Source organism: Mixophyes fleayi, chromosome 4 (genome assembly GCF_038048845.1).
Source record: "Mixophyes fleayi isolate aMixFle1 chromosome 4, aMixFle1.hap1, whole genome shotgun sequence".
Lineage (NCBI taxonomy): Eukaryota > Metazoa > Chordata > Amphibia > Anura > Limnodynastidae > Mixophyes > Mixophyes fleayi.
Genome location: NC_134405.1, coordinates 200,244,370 through 200,262,934, shown reverse-complemented (window position 1 = coordinate 200,262,934; position 18,565 = coordinate 200,244,370). Strand labels below are relative to the sequence as shown.

The 18,565-nt window shown below is 41.1% G+C and overlaps 1 protein-coding gene across 8 annotated transcripts in view; it reads right to left on the bottom strand.

Moving 5' to 3' along the window:
* The window catches only part of BRD8 (bromodomain containing 8), a 104,602-nt gene extending 95,700 nt beyond the window's left edge, over positions 1 to 8,902 (bottom strand). For 3 of the 8 annotated variants that reach the window (XM_075209106.1, XM_075209109.1, XM_075209113.1), the window contains exons 1-14: positions 8,837 to 8,902; positions 8,547 to 8,643; positions 6,499 to 6,568; positions 6,061 to 6,110; positions 4,507 to 4,629; positions 3,646 to 3,726; positions 3,464 to 3,528; positions 2,946 to 3,082; positions 2,619 to 2,837; positions 2,373 to 2,499; positions 1,912 to 2,085; positions 1,427 to 1,692; positions 817 to 1,197; positions 638 to 725 (exon numbers count right to left, since the gene is read on the bottom strand). In XM_075209106.1, the coding sequence (XP_075065207.1) occupies positions 638 to 725; positions 817 to 1,197; positions 1,427 to 1,692; positions 1,912 to 2,085; positions 2,373 to 2,499; positions 2,619 to 2,837; positions 2,946 to 3,082; positions 3,464 to 3,528; positions 3,646 to 3,726; positions 4,507 to 4,629; positions 6,061 to 6,110; positions 6,499 to 6,568; positions 8,547 to 8,643; positions 8,837 to 8,855 (1,897 nt within the window). In that variant the 5' untranslated portion in view covers positions 8,856 to 8,902. The remainder of the gene's footprint in view (positions 1 to 637; positions 726 to 816; positions 1,198 to 1,426; positions 1,693 to 1,911; positions 2,086 to 2,372; positions 2,500 to 2,618; positions 2,838 to 2,945; positions 3,083 to 3,463; positions 3,529 to 3,645; positions 3,727 to 4,506; positions 4,630 to 6,060; positions 6,111 to 6,498; positions 6,569 to 8,546; positions 8,644 to 8,836) is intronic. The other 5 variants (XM_075209107.1, XM_075209108.1, XM_075209110.1 and 2 more) reach the window with 5 other exon arrangements.
* Positions 8,903 to 18,565: the final 9,663 nt, after the last annotated feature.

Sequence of the window (18,565 nt, the reverse complement as noted above, 5' to 3'; positions counted from 1 at the left end):
CCATGGTATAGCCCCCTTCCTCCTCTCTCCGTAGCGCTGCTGGCCCGAAAATCCAAGATGGCCGCCGCTACTTGTAAATCCGATAACCAGCACTCTCTGCCTGTAATGGCAGCGCCGATTATCGGGGAAGCTGGAGGAGTGCAGCGGTCCACGAGACCGCTTGTCACTCCTCAGTTTAGGCACCCTTTTTTTTTTAGTTTCCCTGTCAGTGAGAGCCGCTGGCTCTCATCTGACAGGAGAATGCCTGCGCTGCTAGCTGTGAGTGTGTTCTCTATCATAGAACACACTCCAGCGCTGCCACCTATAGAAAGTAAAAAATAAAATAAAATAAATAAAAAATATATAAAATTAAGCTAAGCTATAAAAAACACTGCCCAACTCCAGGGCCCCTTAAAAAAACTGGAGAGTCCAGGGGGATTGTAGAGGGGAGGGGTCTGTCGGCAGTACTAAAACTTAACTAGTTAGGTGCCAACTCCACCAGCTCCCTCCACAACCCATGGTAAGCAGTGTCCCCCAGACTGGATGAAAGAGAAAATGCATACTTTCAACAAGTCACTCCTGTATAACCCAATTGTGTTCTAATCTCAAATAGTTCCCAACCCCATTATATACATTTTCTATTTCTCTCAGTGCGCACCAATTAGCACCGGGCTCTCTTCAGATCCCATTCCTTTTTCCTCTTCATTAGAATAAGCCTCACTTTGCGAAGTTTCACAATGTGTTTCCTGAAAGCAGAAAAAAAAATAAAAATGCTAAGTAACTACACATAAATGGTATCCTCTGTAATGTGATAGGTATCTATATATACATACACACCTCAGTTTTCAGTTGGTGCTCTGTTTTCTCTTCTTTAACTGGCTCTTCTACAGTGTTTACTCCTCTTAATGCTTCTTCAGGGGGCCCAAGCTGAAATATTGAATGAGAACTATCTAAGGTCCCCTCTGACTGAGGAGGCTCCACCTCAGATTCAGGAGGTTCAGTTTTTATATCAGCAGTCAGTTCCATGATATTCATTATTGTGTCGGTTTCCTTGGGCCCTGGAATAAGAGACTGGGCAAGTGTATCTTGTTTCGCTGTGTGTTCCTGCACAGCCTGATCCCAGGGCCCACCAAGTGCTTGGGGGTCATCATTCTCTTCACAAAAGGAAAGAGCTGCCTCAACTGCAGCCACATCCAGAACTTCAGGATGGTCATCCACCTATTCGGACAACATTCGGATTAACATTAACAACAAAAAAAATTAAAACAATTTGTTAAACCTATAATAATAAGTTTACCTATCACAACTATCAAATTGATAAAATAAGGAATTCATAATATTCATCTTGACGTTAACATGCATAATTTCTAGTTATACTCTTACCGGGGCACCGCAACCAAACTCTTTTAGAATGAAAGAGATATTTGGCACATATATATAACGTTACCTTGTCCTCAATGATTGCAATTATGTCCCCAACAGTTTCAAAATCTAACTCCTCGCCAGTGTAAGATACAGCAATATCCATCTTCTCTGCTAGATCCATGTCTCCCTTGCTTTCCGAAGACTCTCCTTTGGATTGAGTGCTTCCATCTCCACTTGCAAGGCAGTCTTTGTTGATAGAATCTATGATCATAGAAATGTCACTGCTGTCCATAGACACTGTAACTGTGTGTGGGTCTGAAGTAGATTCAGAGTCCTCCTGCTGCGTCACTATAGAGACAAATAAGATTCATTTGGTTATCATGTAAGTTGGAAGTCCTCTGAATAAGTATCACAGTAGTAATTAAAAAATTCCCCAACTCTAGTCACTGTTCAGAGATAACGTAAATGCATATAGCAAAAACATAGAATCAATACAAACTCATTCCAATCATTTCCAGTTTTAAACCAAGTGATTAAGACAAGCCTGAAGCCCAAGGCAAAAGTTACCTGGGACAGCTGCAGTCATTGGCAGAGCTGACATCATAATAATGGTGGCCTGGGACTCTATAGGGGTCAGCAAAGATTTAGACAGAGATTCACTTGTAGCAGCAGAGAAGGAAGCGAGAGTTGGAGCGAAGTGTGCAGGACCAGCTTCTAGAAGCCGGGACAGAGTGGGAGCACCTATCAGGGCAAGAATAGGAAGGGGCAAAAGAACAAGAGAGGAGGGCAGAGATGGGAGAAGGTAAAAGAATGAAAAACGGGCAACAAAAGGAGAAGAAAGTGTAATAAAAGTAAACAGTGTTGATATAACCAAATATAAGACGCAAGGTCCAAGTGAGAGGAGAGAAAGGGATCAACAGAAAGAAAGTGGATTAAGAAAGATGCAAGATGCCTTATGCGGCAGACAAACCTTTATCTTGAAATCTGGGGCCTACTTTGTGTGTCAAACCTAAATTTAGGTTGCATACCTGAAGCCGCTGGGATAGTGCCTGCAACAGGGTGCAGCTCACCTCCATGAAGATTTGGAAGGACATCCATTAGAATACCAGAAGCAGTCATTTGTGTAGATGCCAAAGTCATTTCACTCTCACTGACCTGTGGAAAAAAGAAATAGATATGGCAAGAAACTTGACAATGAGCAGAAATTCCTCCCTTGGCAAAACTATGGGTAGTGTTGGGGCACCCTCCGTGAAGACCAGGGTGGGGTTCCATACCAGCCGGGGACTCGTGGGCAACAGACTGCCTTTCTTCAGGAGCTCCGATAACAGCGGGGAGGGGGGTGGAGTTGATTTCTGTCCCACCATCTTTTTCTGGGGAGAGTCGTCCATCATAGGGGTCAACAGGGACTCCAAGGGGGCAGAAGGAGGAGGAGGGGTGTCAGGAATGCCAATGAAGGAAGAGACTGGGGTGCTTGTTAAAGACCCCACACTTACCTGGAAAGAACAAATCAGAATTGTAAATATGCAAAGACCAAGCAATCTGCAAAGTAAAAACATATCTAAAGAAATAGAGAACACAAGTCTTTTTTTAAGAGCACGTACCCCCACACTTCCCTCCTCAATACTACTTGGTGTCAGGTCTCCTAAGCCAAAGTCTCCACCCGGAGATGAAGATTCAATAGAAGAGCGACCTATTGTACTCGAAGTTCTGCGAGGAATGTTCTTAGCTGCCTGACGGGCTGAAAGTATGAAACAAATGTTGCAGTGCAATATAACTCTTCCACAGAACTTATTTACATACGCTATATAGCTCAAAACTAAAAGTAAAACAAATTGAGTGGATAAAGTTAAACCTAGTTGAATGGACCTGGTTGTCTCTGTATCACTCATTACTTATATAAAACCCCCAAATGACGACATTGCAGTCATTTATTGTGGGTTAAATATTAAAACACAGAAATAAAGTATTGAATCTACTTGGAATCGAAAACCAAGTCATGTATTACAAGAATGCAACAATTGCTGATCAGATGAATGCATAGTCCTTTATAGGTTTTTGTCTTTTTTTGGGACATACACCAAGGAAAATAAACAGAGGAATACTATCACAGCACCCTAACCTTGATATGAAGCATCGGTGGCCTTTCTTTTCATCTCTGCCTCCTCCTCCTCTTGTTTCTTATTGCTATACGATACAGAGAAAAGAATTAACTGCAGACAGTGGAATGAAAATGGAATCCAGACATAGCCAGTTTGTGCAGTGAAAGAGGTGTATAAAAAAAAAAAAAAAAGGAGAACCCACGCCAAAATGTAATTCCACAGCTCCTCCAATTTGCTGTCCATGTGGCCACTCTGAATCAGCTCTGCTTCCTTCTTCAATTTCCTGACAAACAAAGATAAAAGGATAGGCAATTGAACTGTATACTTGACAAAGATATATGGAGTTAAAACAACAAATCAATGAACAGGTAACGCACTCGCCAGATACACCAATGGACTGTTTCAGCTTTTAAGAGTGCAACACCAAACTCTTGGAAATAAATGCAATTCTTATCTACTTATAACCAATACAACTACCCATGATCTCACCCCACCTGACCTCTTGGCATCTTTTAAGGGCAATACATTTCTATAGCATACATTTATGCACGCAATTACCGAAAAAAGTTTATATAAAACAAAATGTATGATATTGTTTGTTTACTACAAAATTTTATCTGCAAGATTACACCACCCCATCTTTGAAAAGCTTAAACTGAAATAATATGCACTAAAATTAATGTAACCAGCTCATATTAAACAAGTCTTCATTTATCTTATTATGACTCTTCTGTTAAACACACATGGGTGTTTTTGTTTTATGATTCAGTGCTGTTTTGCATTTTTTAACTATTAGATGGAGAGGTGAATAAGAGAGGGACATGGCCGGCTCAAAAAAGTAGAGAATGCCTTTTCACAGCCATGTCTTAGGTTATGAAGCTGGTGTACATGCAACTAGCCTCCCTTCAGCAATAAGAAAGCACAGCAAAAGATTGCAATGTGACTCTTCTGCGGTTATTGCAATACAGTCAGTTTATGGACTTCTCAAAACATTTAATAGATTGAATAGAAGTAAAAAAATAAAAATAAATCTGAGTTCACATAAAACTTCAAAAATGTTTACCTGTATTTTTCCTGTGTGTCTTTAATAATTTTCTTCAATTCCTCAATTCTTTCTGCCGTCAGTTTCCGTACTATTACATCTTCAACTGTCTCCACAACTTCTCCCCGTTCTCCTCGTTTCCGTCTGAAAACATTTGTACAACATGAGAAACCCTTAGAGGGCTATAAACCCTCACCCATCACAGCTTGCGTCAACACAGAAACTTAATAAAAAAATAAAAAAAAAAAACACACAAAGACAGGAAACAAAACACATCTTGTTTCACACAGCTTGCAACTTTTTTTCTTGTACAAAATAGCTACACACAGCTCAGTCACCACTGGCACTAAGCATAAAAAGCACTTTGCTTTGTACGAGAAACTGCTGTCCATTATGTGCACTGTTCACAGTTTTCATTTCACTCTACCTTCATGGTTGCAAGCGGCAGTGCTTTTTTTTTTGTCATAGAATTCACCAGAACTGAGTTCCGGCACCTTTTTTGCAATGGATTATCCAAGTTTTAAAAGTAAATTTTGAACATTTTATGTTTGGTCCACATGGACTTGAATCGCCCCGGCAGCGGCAAAATCATTAAAACGGTGCATGCGGGCTGCTTGTGTGTCGAGTCCGATGCATGCGCACATTGTCCGCGCAGGTTGTGATGGCACTTCTCAGCTTGTGATTGGTCGCGTGTTCGCACACTGAGAACGGCGACCGTTATGTTTCGTTACACAACTGACGTGTGTGGGTGTGTCCAGTGATTGACTACGTGATGTGAGTTCGGGCATCTCTTTTCTTACAAAAAAAAGCACTGGCAAACGGTATCATTAGCTGAAACAGTTATGGCTGCCACAAATAGAAGCTGTATGGTCGCAATATGAAGTCACTGGGGCTTCGTTAAATTAAATCATGGGATTTCACTGGAGAGATCACTAGTGGAATATAAACATAAATATATGGAATCACTGAGCTTCATCTCTATACTATAGATCTCACCCCTGCTAAAATTGAGACAACACTAACTAAGTTCACATAGCAATGAAATGTAAAGGCATTTCAGGGAAGAGTCATTCCATGCCAAATCATCACAAAAAAAAAGTAACTTTTCAACCTGATCATCTCAGATTTTTGTGAAATTTGGTAGGATGGTAGACGACAAAGTATTGGGAGCATTGGGATGTAGAAAACTGATTAAATGTAACTTTATGTTATCTACCATCCTACCAAATTTCACGAAAACCTGAGATGGTCGTGTTGGAGGCTGTGATGATTTGGCATGGAATCAAATCTTACATTATCCTTCCAAGGATAATGCAAGATTTGTAAAGGGATGTACTATGTGGGCAGGGGACAAACACTGCATATGGAGGGCCCTGGACCCGAGACTAGTAATCTGGGCACAGGGTTGTATGAAGAAGTCATGCAGCTACAAACCTGCACACATGGCTCTATGTGGTGGGTATGAATCTCTTCTGCTGAGCATAAAGCTGTAAAAGTGGGCATAGTACCATGGTAGACATGTTACTTTGGCACAAAGAAGTATGTGGCGAGTATGGGGTCATTCTCTATACTCACTTTGGGGTCTCTGTAGTCTCCAGGAGCTCAGAATATTGTGAGGCACAATGCTAAGAGCAAAATAAAATTAAATGCAACATGTTTCATAAAACAAACTATGTACTGAACACACATAATGTCTATAATAGATAATATTTATACATGTGCAGAGAACAATTTTATACACACATCACAGTTGTAACCAATTATATACTGCCTAAATCCAAACAATAAATATAGAATATTAATGAACAAATCAAACTTCAGTATACAAGTTAACAATTTAAGCATTGGTTAACCCTACTAAACTATTAATGTCTACAGATTCAACTGTTTTTCAACCAGAAATAAAACTGCATATAATTGTAAGATAATCCTGACATTTTTCATGGCGAGGATGATAAATGTTTTACATCAACCCAGTTTTGTATGAGACAGGTTAACAAAATTGTAGCTTACCTTTTGAGAGAACCAATCAGGTGGGCGTCCTGGTTCCGCAAAAGGCTTGATAGCACGGCTCACGGACACCCTACAAAACAGAGTATTGAGTGCAAACACCACTTTTGCAGTTATCGTTGAAATTAGAATCTAAATGAAACAAAATGTTTAGTCTTATGGCACAGAGTTACATATGAAATGGTTCTCATCCGCAACAAACGTTCTTGACTGTTTAAGGAGGCATCTACATGTGCAGCTATGACCTTCCAACTGAGCTGCACGGCCAGAAAACAAATAGCACAAGATGCATTTCTGCCCTTTCTAGAGCCTTTTCTGAGCTGCACTCTACTTCGTCTTGAATGGTACACAGCACTCATACCAATACGTGGTAACCTCTCATTCCAACCCCAAATTTTTTTTAAAAAATCAATGGTTATCCATTTTTATGATGCTTTTAAGTTGGTTAATGCTCTGAAATCTGCATAATATGTACAATCAATAATTACAATGGAGAACATATCCAGCTAAAGAATAAAATAAAAGTTAATGTGACAAATAACTCATAACATTTTAATTCGTCAACACAAAAATACATAAATAAGTTGAGTGGAAAAGTACAAACGCCCGTACTACTTTCATGACATAGAAGGTAATTTGATATCTTGATCATTAGGAAGTGCTAAGACATCTATATAAGAGCACACCCTTTGGAAGGTTTGTGTTAGCACCATGTCAAGGAGGACTGACACATGTAATAATCGCAAGAGAAAAATTGTAGTTTGGAAAGGTTTATAAACCAAGTCTATCTACAAATGAAGAATACTGAAGAACGAAGACTGTTACTAATCCTCACAACAGTGCAAATTCACCCAAAGCTTATACTGTATGAAACTCAAAGATATCACACCAAAAAAAGCCAAAACCTACATCCTGGGACCTACAGGATTCTGTTAATGCAATAAATGTTAATGTTCATGTGTCTACCATCTGACTGAAACACATGACTTCTGTAACAACGTCCTCTGCACCAGAGTGTCTTGTTTGCAATAACGAAGCACAACATATCAAAAGAACCTCAAATTAACAAAAACAGTGATGGAAGGGTATTGTGATTTTCTCTTACAGTCACAGGACGTATCACAATCACTGGACCTACCATGAACACCTCTTCATAGAAAAGTATTCTATAAGAAAAACTGAACCCCTCTATCCAACAACTGAATATGGCCAAAAATGAATCATGCCACAGGACAAAGATCATAAGCACACCAGCAGATGTACTAAATAGCTGAGGGTAAAAAAGTTTTGGATTGACCAAGTAAAAATCCAAACCTCAACCCCTTTGAGATGCTGTGGCAGGACAAATGAGTTTTGCATAAACAAATGCATGGTGGCTAAGTGGTTAGCACTTCTGTCTCACAGCGCTGGGGTCACAAGTTCAATGCCCGACCATGGAGGTACAATGGCGCTATATAAATAAATGATGATGGTGAAATGCCTTCAAACATGGATTAAGCAGTGTTGCAAGTAGTAGTGGACAATTCCTAAAATAGTATGTTACAGACTGATAAATTCATACATACATAATGATTTGCAACTTTATCAAAGTGTGTAAGAGATGCAATTACTTATTCACTGACTACATGGTGTGAAGCAAGTACCATTTAGTGATGGCAAACAATAAGATTTCAATGTGTTACTTAGTAGAAAGCAAATTTTCAAGCTACATAAAGTTGGCATTGCATCTTAATTAAATGCACAACAGACTGTATGACTTTAATTGTAATACTGCCATTCATTTACCAATAACATTTTGTACAACAACCTGGACATGGGGGGGGGGGTAGATCATTGTTATAATGGCATCTCTAAGCAATATTTCAGTTTACACAAGTCAAACAAACAGCTCAATCATAGACTGCATGATACAGCATAATAAACTCTTAATATGGTACTTTTCCCGTATGAGAAATCTTGCCAGCAGCACTGATTGAGTAGAGCGTACACTACAGTCATATACTACCATAACAACGCAGTGTACTCTGGGAGTCAGTGTGGGGTTCTCTCACCAGTTCTGGTCGCCGCTGCGCATGACTGAGGAGGCAAGACACAGCTTCTCCCGGATAGACCATGGCTCTGTGGGACCAACATTTAGCAGCTTGTGCTCTTAGTGGGGGACAGAGAAAGGAATAAACGTCATTAAATTCACAATACAAACAGGACACGATATCTACACTGATATATGTCATGTATACAAAATAAAAAAAGCTTATATCCTATGAAACGATGGTAGCCGTTTTGTTTTGTTTTCATATGATGGTGATATTAGACGATTAGACCTTTTCTCGACAATACTTACTGCCCGTCCCGGTCGCCATTTTCTCAGCTACAATTAGCGTAGAAAAACCGCGACGTCGATAAGTTGATGACGTATTCCTGTTCAGCAAGCAGAGGCATGACGGTCATTGTAGTCCTTACAATGTATTTGCCAGTAATTATTATACTATATCATTTATTTCAAATTTCAATGTGTAGGAGTTATCGCATTTCACAAACAAGTTGCTATTTAGGAAAGTTGTTATCCTGTAAAGACACAGGTCTGTTGATTAAATGTCTGGTATACTATTTCTAATCACTTAATTCACAATTAGCAAGGGTATTGTAAAATCTAATCACGAATTGTAGTTCGTGCAGGTTATGTTTCTATACATGACAGTGCTGAATATTTTTGTCCTGTTCTACTTAGTGGCCTTTCTGTTAATATAATTTAATTGTGAGATTTTAAAAAAATATTTTGGAAACTTATACTCTGAAGGTTTTATTATACTTGAATAATTTTGATTTTGAATGTGTGTACTTTACTATGCAGGCTATTGTGAAGTTTTGATCTTTATCAATAGCCAGAAGGTGATTAGTGATTCCCTATGTGCTTCAAGAAGCTTCTTCACTAAAAATATATATTTTCATCGTCCCTCACATGGCAGTCCACTTAAATGGGTTTATTCCCACTTGCCATGTGAAGGTGAAGAAGTTGCAAGCTTTTCTGCAAACTGGACAGATAAATAAGTGTGCGCACAAGTGCCCAGGCACACCATAATGTCAGGCACCATTTTTGACAGCATAATTACCAGTGCCTCCAGCATTTTGATGAGCAGATAGTGTCAGTGAGTGACTCCTAAGACGTAGCGGCGCCCTCCCCTTCATTTTGTGCCCTAATTGTCTACGCCAGTGGTTCCCAAACTGTGCGCCTAGGCTCCCTGGGGTGCCTTGGAGATCTCACAGGGGTGCCGCGTAGAGATGAGCGCACTCGGATTTCTGAAATCCGAGCCCACCCGAACGTTGCGGATCCGAGCCGGATCCGAGACAGATCCGGGTGTTCCCGCCAATTGCAAAACTGAAACCAAGGATCTGAGTCATAATCCCGCTGTCGGATCTCGCGATACTCGTATTCTATAAATTCCCCGCTAGTCGCCGCCATCTTCACTCGGGCATTGATCAGGGTAGAGGGAGGGTGTGTTAGGTGGTCCTCTGTCCTACTATATCTCGTGCTGTGCTGTGCTGTTCAGTTCTGTGCTGTGCTGTGCTGTGCTCTTCAGTTCTGTGCTGTGCTGTGTTCTGTTCAGTCCAGTGGTGTTGTGTCCTGTGCTGTGTCCTTCTGAGTTCAGTGGTGCTGCTGGGTCCTGTACTGTGTCCTGTTCAGTCCAGTGGTGCTGTGTCCTGTGCTCTGTCCTTCTGAGTTCAGTGGTACTGCAATATTACCAAGTTCACACATTCTGCAGTATAAGTCCAGTGGTACTGCAATATTACAAAGTAAACTCATTCTGCAGTATAAGTCCATTGGTACTGCAATATTACTAAGTTCACACATTCTGCAGTATCTTGTGCTACATATAATGGAGAACAAAAATTTGGAGGATAAAGTAGGGAAAGATCAAGACCCACTTCCTCCTAATGCTGAAGCTGCTGCCACTAGTCATGACATAGACGATGAAATGCCATCAACGTCGTCTGCCAAGGCTGATGCCCAATCTCCTAGTAGAGGGCATGTAAAATCAAAAAAGCCAAAGTTCAGTAAAATTAGCAAAAAAAGGAAATTTAAAACATCTGAGGAGAAACGTAAAGTTGCCAATATGCCATTTACGACATGGAGTGGCAAGGAACAGCTTAGGCCCTGGCCCATGTTCATGACTAGTGGTTCAGCTTCACCCAAGGATCTTAGCCCTCCTCCTCCTCCCCCCCCCCTACAAAAAATTGAAGAGAGTTATGGTGTCAGCAACAAAACAGCAAACAACTCTGCCTTCTAAAGAGAAATTATCACAAATCACCAAGGCGAGTCCAAGGGTGTTGGTGGTTGTGAAGCCTGACCTTCCCATCACTGTAAGGGAAAAGGTGGCTCGGGAGGAGGCTATTGATGTAGCTGGCGCTGTGGAGGAACTTGATGATGAGGATGCTGATGTGGTTATTGTAAATGAGGCACCAGGGGGGGAAACAGCTGATGTCCATGGGATTAAAAAGCCCATTGTCATGCCTGGTCAGAAGACCAAAAAATGCACCTCTTCGGTCTAGAGTTATTTTTATCCAAATCTGGCCAACCAATGTATGGCCATATGTAGCTTATGTAAAGCTCAAATAAGCAGGGGTAAGGATCTTGCCCACCTAGGGACATCCTCCCTTATACGTCACCTGAATAACCTTCATAGTTCAGTGGTTAGTTCAGGAACTGGGGCTAGGACCGTCATCAGTACAGGGACACCTAAATCCCTTGGTCCTGTTGGATACACACCAGCAACACCCTCCTCGTCAACTTCCTCCACGATCTCCATCAGATTCAGTCCTGCAGCCCAAGTCACCAGCCAGACTGAGTCCTCTTCAATACGGGATTCATCCGAGGAATCCTGCAGCGGTACGCCTACTACTGCCACTGCTGCTGTTGCTGCTGTTAGTCGGTCATCTTCCAAGAGGGGAAGTTGTAAGACCGCTACGTCTTTCACAAAACAATTGACCGTCCAACAGTCGTTTGCCATGACCACAAAATACGATAGTAGTCACCCTATTGCAAAGCGTATAACTGCGGCTGTAACTGTTATGTTGGTGTTAGACGTGCGCCCGGTGTCCGCCATCAGTGGAGTGGGATTTAGAGGGTTGATGGAGGTATTGTGTCCCCGGTACCAAATCCCGTCGAGATTCCACTTCACTAGGCAGGCGATACCAAAGATGTACAGAGAAGTACGAGCAAGTGTCCTCAGTGCTCTTAAAAATGCTGTTGTACCCACTGTCCACTTAACCACGGACATGTGGACAAGTGGTTCAGGGCAAACTAAGGACTATGTGACTGTGACAGCCCACTGAGTAGATGCATCGCCTTCTGCAGCAACAGCAGCAGCTGCATCAGTAGCAGCATCTACACAACGGCTGCTCGTGCAAGGGCAGGCAACATTGTGTATTACAGGCTTTAATAAGAGGCACAACGCTGACAACATATTAGAGAAACTGAGGGAAATTATCTCCCAGTGGCTTACCCCACTTAGACTCTCATGGGGATTTGTGGTGTCAGACAATGCCAGTAACATTGTGCGGGCATTAAATATGGGCAATTTCCATCACGTCCCATGTTTTGCACACACTGTTAATTTGGTGGTGCAGCATTACCTCAAGAGTGACAGGGGTGTGCAGGAGATGCTTGCGGTGGCGCGCAAAATTGCTGGACACTTTCGGCATTCTGCCAGTGCCTACCGCAGACTGGAGCACCATCAAAAAAGTCTGAAACTGCCCTGCCATCACCTCAAACAAGAGGTTGTAACGCTCTGGAACTTCACCCTCTATATGCTGCAGAGGATGGAGGAGCAGCAAAAGGCCATTCAAGCCTACACAGCCACCTACGACATAGGCAAAGGAGTGGGGATGCGCCTGAGTCAAGCGCACTGGAGACTGATTTCCGTGTTGTGTAAGGTTCTGCAGCCATTTGAACTTGCCACACGAGAAGTCAGTTCCGACACTGCCAGCTTGAGTCAGGTGATTCCCCTGATCAGGCTTTTGCAGAAGCAGCTGGAGAAAGTGAGGGAGGAGCTGGTACACCATTGCGATTCCACCAAGCATGTAGCTCTTGTGGATGAAGCCCTTCGTACGCTGAGAACATCTGGTCCGGACTGAAGGACCTTCCAACCATTGCAGACATGTCTACTGTCGCTGCATTGGATGCTGTCACAATTGAAAAAATGGTGGAGGATTATTTTGCTGACACCATCCAAATAGACATGTCAGACAGTCCATATTGTTACTGGCAGGAAAAAAAAAGCAGTTTGGAAGCCCTTGTACAAACTGGCTCTATTTTACCTGAGTTGTCCCCCCTCCAGTGTGTACTACGAAAGAGTTTTTAGTGCAGCGGGGAACCTGGTCAGTGAGCGGCGAAGGTGGTTGCTTCCTCAGAACGTTGAAAAAATGATGTTCATAAAAATGAATTATCAATTCCTCAATCAAGTACAGCACTGCCCTCCAGATAGTACAGAGGGACCTGTGGTTGTGGAGTCCAGCGGGGATGAATTGATAATGTGTGATGAGGAGGAAGTACACACTGAAGGGGGAGAGGAATCAGAGGATGAGGATGAGGACGACATCTTGCCTCAGTAGAGCCTGTTTAGTTTGTACAGTGAGAGATGAATAGCTTTTTTGGTGTGGGGGCCCAAACAAACCAATCATTTCAGCCACAGTTGTTTGGTAGGCCCTGTCGCTGAAATGATTGGTTTGTTAAAGTGTGCATGTCCTATTTCAACAACATAAGGGTGGGTGGGAGGGCCCAAGGACAATTCTATCTTGCAACTCTTTTTTTGGCATTATGTGACCGTTCAACAGTCGTTTGCCATGAGCACAAAGTACGACAGTAGTCATCGTATGGCAAAGCGGATAACTGCGGCCTTAACAGCTATGTTGGTGTTAGACGTACATCCGGTGTCCACCATCTGTGCAGAGGAATTCAGACCATTTGAAGGCGGAGGTATTGTGGCCCCGGTACCAAATTGGGTACCGGGGCCACTCCACTACGCAGTCCAGATAGATGCGTATTACATATTAAACTACGTTCAATGTTGCTGCCAAATTAAAACAAAAGTAAAATGCCCTGTCATAATAGAAAGCAGGAGGTAGTGACGCGCTCGAACTACACCCTGTATATGCTGCAGAGGATGTAGGAGCAGCCATATGTGCAGTGGAATTTAGAACAGTTGAGGGAGGTATTGTGGCCCCACTACCAAATTGGGTACCGGGGCCACTCCACTACGCAGTCCAGATAGATGTGTATCAGATATTAAAAAACGATGTGTATCAGATATTTAAAAACATTGACTGTTGCTGCCAAATCCAAAATTAATTAAAATGACCTGTCATCGTCAAAAACAAGAGGTATTGACGCGCTCGAACTACACCCTGTATATGCTGCAGAGGATGTAGGAGCAGCCATATGTGCAGTGGAATTGAGACCATTTGGAGGTGGTATTGTGGCCCCGGTACCAAATTGGGTACCGGGCCCACTCCACTACCCAGTCCAGAAAGCTACCTCGTGCAACGTTTTGGACTAAAAACAATATTGTGAGGTGTGAGGTGTTCAGAATAGACTGGAAATTAGTGGAAATGATTGTTATTGAATGTTATTGAGGTTAATAATAGCGTAGGAGTGAAAAGAAACAAAAAAACTGGATTTTAGCACTTTTTATGCTTTTTTAAATATAAATCAGAACCCAAAACCCTAAATCAGAACCAAAACCTTTCATCGGGTGTTTTGGCAAAACAAATCAGAACCCAAAACCTCAAGCTAATCAGAGCCCAAAACCCAAAACACTAAAAGTGGCCGGTGCACACCCCTAATATTATGTACGTTAACGGAACCATTAATGCTGGCAGCAACAAAATAGCTTTTTTGAATTAAGGAAGTGATAGCCAGGATGCTTCAGACCAGAATAGTTAGACTATTTACTATAAAAAGCAAATGTATATTTGCAATGCATTTTAAAGTATTATGCTCTTAACATTACAGATCATTACAAACCCGTTGAATATAGAGTGCAGGAATTATGAGAGCTATGTAAAAAAATGACACAAGATAGTGGTTGGAATGTATAGATAAGTTAATTATTATTGCTTATGGCTATAAAGTAATGGTGAGATTGCAGAAGGTAGTGAATTATTTACGCTAATGAAGGTGCTAAAGGAACAGGCTGAGAGAGGAGAGTATAGTGACATAGAAAGGAGGAGTAAAGATGGTTCTGTGTGTATTCCATTGAATGGTTATCATTTTGGTTAAGAGTTAACAGTAAGCTTATAATGAAATCCTGCACCATGTATATCATTGTTTTGTTTGAATAGGCAAAATGACACAATATATTGTTGTCCTAAGCATTATTTAGAACTTTTTACATAAATAGTATACTCTTAGTTGTTTTGTGTCTGTTATTCAAGGCCCTATGATGCCACTGCTCAGAAGGATATTATTTGTGAAAACATTGTGTTCCTGTGTATGCTAAACATTACACTGCAGTATTGTAATCTTCCTGATTATAGATTATGTTGCAATAAATATATTGTATTAACGATGCCAGGTGACAAGTGAGTTCTTTATCACTAATTAATCAATAATAATTTCATCACATGACTGCAAATTACAACCTCATGATAATAATAATAATAATGATGATAATAATTAATATCAAGAATATGATTTTTTTTACAGTGGTACATATTACCTATATATCTATGGATCTGATATTATGAGGTTGACTAGAGATATTACTGGTGACGTACAATTGTCTAAAAAAAAATTCAGACTAATGATCGAAAGCACATAAGAGGAATTTGTAGCTGCATTGAGAATAACAGTCTTAGATGACATATTTTCTCATGGGTCCAGTGCAATGATCATAGAATAGATTTGCAATATTAATGTATTACAGTACAGTAAAGCTTTGGTTGGCCTAGGATACTGTCAATCATGGAAAAGTATCAAGACAGACGAGACAATCTCTCTGTGATCGCAAACTCAGAATCTGTTTGGAGGACAAAGGTGTCAATCAGGAACACAGTCTCTAATTGGACACAAGAATGTTTAAATATATGCCATTTGGAATAGCACAGCTGATGCCTGGAAGACGCTGTAATGGTTTCACATTTATAGAAGATAGTGGATTCACTTTCATCTACCTGGACTAGCGCTGGCAGTAACAGAGGCGCAGAGTCTAACAAACCACCTGCTTTCACCAGGAACCTCCGCAAGGAAGTTTGGACTTTGCTGCGGGTACGTTCGCAGGTTGTGGCCCTCTGCGCTGCCTCCAGGCGAGAAAAACTGGTATCAATTGCAAGAGATTAGTCAACATAGCCAGGACTGGTACACAACGGACTGCAGAATGCCAAATCAGGAAACCGAAGAATTGTCAAAACAAGCCGGGTCAGCAACAATACAATACACAGTATCAAACGACAGGCAGAAGAACAGTCAGGAGCAGTCCGGGTCAGGATACAAAGGAATCGGCCACAAGTTGCACAGAAATTTGAATTTTACCCAGCAGGCCACATAAAAAATATGCTGCATAGGTTGTTTGCAGTATGCATGCAGTGAAATTGAATTATGTTTGTGTTCACAGTATGGCATACACTAATTATACTGGTAAAGACAATATTTGACTAAAGTAGAATTTTAGAATAGATAACTAACTACAATTTAGTCTGTGGGCAGCAGAATATTAACACAAGGAATATATGATAGACAGAGACATAAACAGACAAAACAACCTACTATCTACTATCAGAAATACGGGAGACTACGTCATTCATGTTAATTGAAGTATTATTATAGTCACAGCGCTCCCTGAATCAATGCCCCAGAACAAATGCATATATACATGGGGATATACTAATCAGTTATGTTATATTTGGGAGTGAATTGCGAGAAGAAGGAAGCTATGATATAATAAACTACATGAAAGTTAAGGACCTTACAAGTATATTACTTGCAATTTACCTGTTAAAACAGGGAAGTTGAAAGAACGAAAAATCTCTTTAATGAAAGCAATGGCTTAATGAGCGACCAAGATTTACCACTCAAAGGTCAGCAGCATTGTAACATTTACAGATGCATGTTACAGATACTGCATTTCAGCTGTATAACATAAAGCAGAATCGAAATTTTACTCAGCAAGCAACATGATAAAATTTATGCTGCATAGGCTGTTTTCATTATATATGCAGTGAAAGTTAATTCCACCCAGTAGAGGAGTCTTCTAATGCTCTCAGTGTGATATACACGTATTATAGTGGTAATGGCAGTATTTGAATTAAGTGAAATCTTATCATATAGATAATTGCTAATATGTCTGTGGACAATAGGATATCAACACAAGATATATGTGACTCACAGAGATATAAGTAGAGAGAGTGAGGTATTACATATTATTTTTATCTTATAATCATTAAGAGGTAGGGGTTGTACTGATAAGAGTAAATAATTAAATAGCACTGTTTTCTTTGAGAATAATAAAATAAGAGACAACGGTCAAGTGCAGAAATGTTTATTTACACTGTACAGCATACAGAATAACAAACAACAAAAAAGGATCCCTACCATGATAACACACACTGATTCCAAATATTGAGAACCCCTAAGATGTTATCGCAACCTTTTTATTTTCACCTTTTCAACATTTTCATGTCACTTCCTATTCAGCTTTAATTTTTATTCACATTTCTGAAATAATTTAGTTTGGGATGTTCATCAACAACATATATTTATATAGCACCAATATATTCTGTATCTTTTTATTTTTTCATTTTCAATGATTTTTATTAGAATTTTGAGGTTTTGTTTTTTGTTTATAAAAAAGGGGGGATGTACAGAAATAAAAAATAGATATACAGTTAATACATAGCAAACTTACTTTAAAAGCATCTTTTAAGTAAGTTTTTGCTTGATACATAGACCCCTGATTCTGATAGGAACTGAGAAATACTTATTATTATTATTATTATTATCCTTAACTTTTATTTATAGGGCGCCACTAGGTGTCCGTGGCGCTGTACAGGGACAAACAAAATTACAATACAAGGTGAGACAGCACAGTACAGTAAACAATAATCACAGTAACTCAATGAGCTCAACGCTAGGGTAGGGGAGAGTCCGCATACGACGGAGTCCAGGAGGGAGGGCACGGGTGACAGGGAAACTCCCAGAGGGAGAGGAGGGAGCGAGGGGGGACGGGGGTGAAGAGGGTCCTCAAGGAGGAGGGCTGATAGCTGGAGAGCAGAGTTAAAAGTGGTGGAGACAGAAGGAGAGATGACCCTGCTCAAAGGAGCGTACAATCTAAGGGGCGGAGTAGACAGACAAGAGAGACACGGGGGAGGGAGGGAGATAAGGAGGAACGGAGGATAACTATGAGGGAAGGGGAGTGAGGGGGAAGAGGCAGAAGAAAAGGTAGGAAGTTAAGTGGGAGACTGAGAGGCTTTAAGAAAAAGGTGGGTTTTTAAAACCCGTTTGAAACAGGACAGATTAGGGCAAGTTCTGATGGAGGGAGGGAGTTTGTTCCAGTGGAGGGGGGCAGCGCGGGCGAAGTCTTGGATACGCGCATGGGAGGAGGTGATAAGGGGGGAAGAGAGGCGACGGTCATTGGCAGATGACCGAGGAGGGAGGAGGGAGGAGATGTAGGGTGCAGTGGAGTTGGCGAGGCCCTTGTATGTATGTATTATTATTACTTATGATTCAAGCCACCTCTGCAGAGATAAATATATACAATGTGGTGAGATACAATGTCTGAGCTCTTCCAATGAGTCCTATAACACATCCATTACCACATTTCCTTTTATAACCACATACAGTATAAACCACATTGCTCTGTATGTTACATGACTGCAGGTTGCTACATGCTAGTGATGGCAATGTCCCTGGAGGAAGTGGGGCTGAACTAACACGACATGCTAGTTTCAGTGAACGAAGGACTTCCAACAAGTTTGTTCGACCTTGCAACATCTCATTGGCTAGTTTAGAGCGGTCAGCTTTCTGATTGGTTGACTTGCACGGACTTGTTTGTGAATGGTCGGACACCCCAGCGCTCAA